At 35.0% G+C, this 6,814-nt stretch overlaps 1 protein-coding gene across 1 annotated transcript in view; it reads right to left on the bottom strand.

Moving 5' to 3' along the window:
- Nucleotides 1-516: 516 nt before the first annotated feature.
- SNTG1 (syntrophin gamma 1) overlaps nucleotides 517-6,814 on the bottom strand; it is a 1,226,946-nt gene continuing 1,220,648 nt past the window's right edge. Inside the window, exons 19-20 of the mRNA XM_073679284.1 lie at nucleotides 6,409-6,519; nucleotides 517-5,015 (exon numbers count right to left, since the gene is read on the bottom strand). Coding sequence (XP_073535385.1) covers nucleotides 4,845-5,015; nucleotides 6,409-6,519 — 282 coding nt within the window. The 3' untranslated portion in view covers nucleotides 517-4,844. The remainder of the gene's footprint in view (nucleotides 5,016-6,408; nucleotides 6,520-6,814) is intronic.

Below are 6,814 nucleotides of genomic sequence, written 5' to 3'. Positions count from 1 at the left end.
ATTTCTGGTAGGAAAAGCTATTACAAGATCTTTATGATGAAATGGCATATGAGGTTCAATATCAAACATGATATTTTTGGTAACTTGAAACCTCAGCAATCATATCAATGATAACATGAACAAAGTTTGAGTTTTGAAAAATACTAGAACTGTGTCCCAAAAAATGCTTAGATAAAGGATAAAGGAAAGGTTGGAAGGGGAATCTATGCCCCAGTCTCAAGTCTTTAGCAGCCTATGGCAGGTTTTCCTCCAGGATTGCACTGTATTTAGCTCCATCCATCTTCCCATCAACTCTGACCAGCTTCCCTAAATTTTATGGTGGTGATGGTGTTTTCCGGACAATGTGCAGTGTTAGTTTTCCTCTACACATAGTGCTTTGCATTTAGCCCCAAAAAGTTCTACTTTGACCTCATCTGACCAGAGCACCATCTTCCACTTGCTAGCTGTGGCCTCTAAATGGCATGTGGATGAAGATGCTCTGGTCAGATGAGACCAAAGTAGAACTTTTTGGGCTAGATGCAAAATGCTGTGTGTATTGGAAAACACTGCTCATTACCCCGAAAACACTATCCTCAATGTCAAACATGGTGTTTGTGGCAGAATCATGCTGTGGGGATGCTTTTCTTCAGCAGAGACAGGGAAGTTGGTCAGAGTTGATGGGAAGATAGATAGAGCTAAATACAGGGCAATCCTGGAGGCATGTCAAAAATACTTGGCACTTTGTGTTGATAAAATCTCAATAAAATACATTTAACTTTGTAGGTGTAATGTGAAGAAAGGAAGAAAAGTACATGGGGTATGAATACTTTTTCAGGCCACTGCAATTATGGTTAAAAAAGCAAATTATCTGAGATTAGAATATTTTAAATTCAATTTATAAATGAGAATAGTAGAAGCTACAATGGGATCACAAGGTAGGAATATCTGATGCGGTATTTCTTGAGTTGTTTAGGTTTTTCCAAAAACATCGATGGGACAATACTAATCATCGGTTTGCAACATTTCACTAGATACTGAATCATACAGCAATAGTTTGCACCACATCACCCTTTTTGAAGATGTAACTCTGGGTTAACATGGAAAACTCATATTACAGCTTTAGGAAGGTTCTGTGTTGTATAGCATCTAAAGACCTCTTCACTATACCGACAGACCATGCCACATATGTTGTCAATATATATAGCTATTCTTAGGATAATATAGTTTTGTAGGGAGCACATTTTTATCAGGAGTGCCTATAGCTCTGTACTAAAGAGCCAGAGGGAATGTATGTGCCTTTGTGAAGGCTCCTCGCATGCAGCATTTTTTTGTCCACGAGGCCTGACATTTGGCAAACTTTGCGTTATAATAATAAACATCAACTCATACATACCTATCCAAGATGGCAAATTCAGTGAATTCTTCATAGAAGAAACCTTATATAGTGCTGCGTGAGGCCTCTCAAAGTCATTTGTGTTTCTATATTGGTTAACACTTTGCCCTAAAATTCTAGGAAAATCATCCTTCAAATGACAACAACAAACAGTGGCAACCTTATATACTGTAGGTGATAGAATTGTCAGGAGAATGATTGTATTTTAAGCCCCTTTACTGTGTTTTAATGCACTGCTCAAGCTGCACATGGAATAATGTATACTGTTTAACCAAAAGAAGCAAATTAAAAATGTTGATTCATAATTAACGTGAACAAAAATTTGGTTAGGAGAGGCCTAACCACTTTGTTCAAATTTATCACTGATTATTACAATCTATTTAATCATCTTTTAATGCATAGAAGTTTGCCGGGGGAGGGGGCTTTAACTACATCTGCAACAGAAAAGTTTTCTACATCAATTTAGAAACAATTCTTCACAGTAAGAGCAGTGAGACAATGAAAATCTAAAATTGTGAAGGTTCATTTGTAAAATAACATTTCTGAAAGACATATTACAAGTTCAGTAGGTTTATTAGTGCATGAGATAAGTTGCTGATACAATGAAGTATACTGATTGTTCTTTGATGCCAAAAAATAGGGCAACTGGCAATAGCCCCATGTTTATTTTACCATCGTCTGTACCATCTTAAATGCCTTTTCAATTGCTGGTATTTTTAAACCTTACCAAGTTACTTTGTTTCTATGGCAGTAAGCTTAATCCAATGTTTATACAAAATGCACAAAATGAAATATAGATTGTGATTGATTGTCATGACGCCTGTTATTCTGCTAAATAGCTGTGAGCTAAGGGTGAATTCACACATGACAGATGCTTCTATCCATCTGTATAGGGTTTGCAGAAATCAATGTGATTGTTATGGAACTGACCCCATTCAGGTTGATAGAACTAATTTTCTCAAGTAGAAAATTCTTAAATGATATGCCATGTGTGAACGTGCCCTAAAAGAGTAGAAAGCGAGAGAATTAAAATTTTAACTCTTAATAACACAATCATTTTCGATTCAAATTTCACATTTTGTTAATTCTCATTAAAGGGGCTTTGTAGTTCCTCTGATAGTTCTCTTGTCAGTGACAAGATGACAGGTCCACATGTAATTCATAAGTGAAAGCATCTAGACTACTGTAATTTCCCCAAGAGGATAAAGCCGTGAAGGAAGAGAGTTAAAGATGATATTTAGCAAACTTCCATTGAATTAAATGAGGCCTTAATTTTCTTCATTAAGATTTCTATCACCAACTGAAATATTTTCATACTCACATCTGTTTCCTTCTTTCCGCAGTGACAGAGGTGACATATTACTGAAACATTGAAAGAAAGCTTTCTTGCAGGTTTGCAGGTTATGGTCTGAAACGCACAAACAGTTGTATTGCACAGATGTGTATAATAAATGGGTCAGCATCCTGTGGCCTAATAAGTGGCCTTATTCTATTCTTGATATTTAGTAACTAATTTAATTCTAGTATCTTACAATATTTGTCACTGATGCCAGTTTTCTAAATTATATTAAATGTAAATTTTATAAATAATTAAGGGAATCTGTCAGCAGGTGTTTGCTATGTAATCTGAGGACAGCATGAGGTAGGGGTTAAGATAGAGATTTCAACAGCGTGTAACATGTCAGGCTGTGTACTGTTGTCTACTTACAATGAAGATTTTATCACCTAGTGATTATCATTGCTGGGACTACAGACACTATAGAAGCATGTGCATTCTAGACTCCATCCGCCCTCTCATCTGATAAGCAGCTCACTGTCAATGAACACACAGAGCCTCGTGTAGGAGGGGTTAGCTTTCACAGCTCTGCTGCATTGCTAGATCTTAAGACTTCTGATTGTGTCAGAGCTGCTACACCCAGTAAACTAAGTGATACATCATTGGATTCAGGGTCTCTTTTCCTACATCACGCTCATCTCAGATGAGGTAGCAAAAACTTGCTGACAGATTCCTTTTAAGAGAAGTAAAGGTATACCATTAGGTTTCAATATTAAAGGGAACTTGTCTGACCCCAACTGTTACTATATGGTATGGTTGGAGGTTTATTTAATCTGATAAAGGGGTTTTATCTAATTGTTAACAATGTAATCTTTGAATAATGAACTACAGTGTCACATATGTTGGTCCTGCCTCCTGCCGGACTGGTCGTGCCTCTGATCATCTAATCATACCTCCTATGGCATCGTTCTTAATAATGCCAGGGAGGCATGATCAGAAGATCCAAGGAGGCAAGAGCCTCAGGGAAGAAACTCCTAACCAGACTAGTCTTGCCTAATTATCATATGTGATCCTGCAAGATCATTGTTCAAAGATTGTCGGGTTATTAATCATGAAAAAAACAACTATATTGTAATAAAGAAATTGGCAAGTATACTGCTATAGTAGCAGTTGGGAACTGAAAAGGGACATGTCAGGTTCTCTTTAAAATTAATAAATGCCAAAGAAGTAATAAACCAAGAATCTGTAGAAAATGTAGGATTTCAAAAGAGCACATGTGGATCAATTGGTATTACTCATCCTTTGGTTAATCCATGCCAGTTCAATTATGAAGGATTTTGTAAGCAGCTTACCGAGTAAATAAGTACTTAATTTGAGAATCACAGACCATATGCTACATTTTTTTGTTAACCAATTGAACATTGCACAATTTATCTACTGTTTGTAAGGTTTTCATGTCTCAAGGACTATTTAAGTGAAAAAAGACAGTGAAAATGAATATCTGCTGTAATATAATGTATAGTAATGTGGTCAGAATTTGAACTCTTCCTTACCCTATGAACATATGGCATAAAATAATAGCTATTACACAAAAATGTACAATGTCATAAAAAAGTGGGTGAAAGATTATATAAAAATTTACAGTGTCAGAATAGTGGAAGAAAGGGAACAATGAATTAGTCTCATCTGCCTTGTTTCCTGTGGTAAGGTGAGCCAATATTCTCAGTTACCATTACAGTTGAATGAATATTGTTTCTTCATTTTTAGTTAACAACATAAATCACAAGCTCAAAAAAACATCAGGAAATATTCCAGTTTTGGCACTTTTTGAAGCTTTAGAAAATAAGTGCTAATTTCATGTTGGCAATTTTTATTATTTTTGTATATAGATTTTTTTTTTATTTCATTATTTTTTATTTTGTTTTTGAACACGAATGTTAAAACACATAGAATAAAAAAAGTGTCTTGGATGCCAGTTAATGTCTTCTCTTTTTCAGCAAATGCTTTCATGTGATATGTTGATGGCTGTACAGTAGGTAATAATCTGAACCTATAACACTTTTCTTCTTAAAAAAATAAATCAATAACCATAAATATTGTCTATGATCCCAGTTCCAAAAGGCTCTCTCGAATTCAATAAATATTCATTCACAGTTTGAGTGTCCCCAAAAAATGAGAGCATTTCATTAAGATATATCAAGTTGAATACTTCATTTTACAAACACCTGCTGTGGTGGAAGAGGCCGATGCAGAGGCAGAAGCAGCCCCCTGAGTGTCAACAAAAAGAGGGTCCAAACAAGCCACTTTAGCAGCAAAAAATGAATGTATACAGTGCAGAACTGCAAATAAATTAGAGAATTCCAGTTCCTGTAAATTATAGATAGAAAAACTATATTATTAAATGCAGAATCCTTAAATCCTTCCACAACTTTAAAAAAGCATAACAGAAAAAGATCTTTTTAAGCACTGATCACAATCATAGTAGTTACTTATAAGCCAGGCCTTGCCGTCTATCATCTCTCTAGTTTGCCTATTTTAGTTTTTATTTGCAGTACTTTCAGAAACTCTGTTGCCTCAGTTCAGATGTTCATTACACTTGTTGAAAGAATATTATAACATGCAGAGCTTCTATGTGCCAAAGCAAGAGAAACCATAACAAACTATTGATGGACACCATTGAAAATCAGTAGGGTCTGCCGAGTGCTTTTGAGATCTGCTACAGCTGATCATGCATAACCTCCATTATGAACATAAATCAAGCACAAATGTGAACATTATCATGTTTATGATTAAAAAAAGGTTCATTTGGTAAATTCCAAAAATCAATTGGAAAAGTTCCATGACAGTGGAATTTTAGATTTCTGAAATACTGTAATTTCTATATTGGAAAGTGGGTTACATGATGATTTTTTTTTAATTCCCTACATAGGTTCTATTTTCAAAATAAAAAATATTTTTCATGGTCCCAATATAGCAAATCACAAACATTGTTTAAGAATGGCTTGAAGTCTTTTTTTTTCTTCCTTTTATTTTTCACTATATTGAAAATTTAGAAAAATAAATGCTCCTCCTTATGAAATGTATACATTTACATGATTACTAGATCATTGTGAAAAATGTATGGTCCGTGTAATTTAAAAGTGCCATGTTTGCACAAATAAACTTAAACAAAAAACAGTCATTAAAAGCCATAGATATGCCGAGCCAGTCGGTATCAGACGTCTAATAAGACTATAAGTTGAACTCTAGTCTTAGAACCAGACCTCAATGCTTCACCAGATACCCTAGTTTGCAGCAGTCTAAAGTTGGTTGATATGTAGAGGGATGCTTACATTTAAGATCAAGTTAACAGAATCTGGATAAGAGATGATTGTGCTCAAATTGAGAACACTCAGTAGTCTTTTGTCACTTTATTTGCTGTAGGAGCAAAATGAGAGGCTGCATTTCTTGCAAATGTAAAGCTATTGATGGCCTAGAGTGGGCCTTAACTTGTCGGATAATTTAGATACATTAGTTCACTTAATTCAAAACATTTAGACCGGTTACACACATCTGTTAAACACAGACTATTCCTGCATTGGAAGATGGAACCTAAACGTTGGGTCTTCTGACAAGAGCTATCTGCTTCATGCTCTTTCGATGCTAGAATGGTCTATGTTTCACGGATATATGAAACTGGCTTTAAGCTGACATTATTTATTCCAGTGCTCTTCTTATGATAACCATCCTACCAAAACTGAAGGATAGTTAAATTATTTACCTTTGCTTCAATTTGCTTTGTGTCTTGATTCTGGAACAAAAACTTTATTTTACTTTTTCCATCATCTGAAGACCCCTTTAGCTGAGAAAACTTATACCTCCATAAAATAGCCTTGGACAAAAAACATCAGAATTTAAGAAAGGAATGCAACAAGTAATATTGGTACTGTACTCTTATACATCTCATCAGAGCAGAATGTTCCCACCCACATGCACATTTACATAATGACTTATCAAAAATAAGTGAAACATTAAAATTAAATTGTCTGACAATTAGAGAATTTTGAGCCTTTTCATATTTGAGTTAGCCACATTCCGCAAATTTTTCCCAAATATTCAATTCACAGTGAAATTATTCATGGCAAATGTTAAGTAGTCAAGTTGTCTTTGGATTACAGTACTGAGGG

This window comes from Phyllobates terribilis, unplaced genomic scaffold (genome assembly GCF_046119375.1).
Source record: "Phyllobates terribilis strain yellow unplaced genomic scaffold, ASM4611937v1 Scaffold_4__5_contigs__length_816908805, whole genome shotgun sequence".
In the NCBI taxonomy this organism is placed as follows: domain Eukaryota; kingdom Metazoa; phylum Chordata; class Amphibia; order Anura; family Dendrobatidae; genus Phyllobates; species Phyllobates terribilis.
This window is presented reverse-complemented; position numbering and strand designations above follow the sequence as displayed.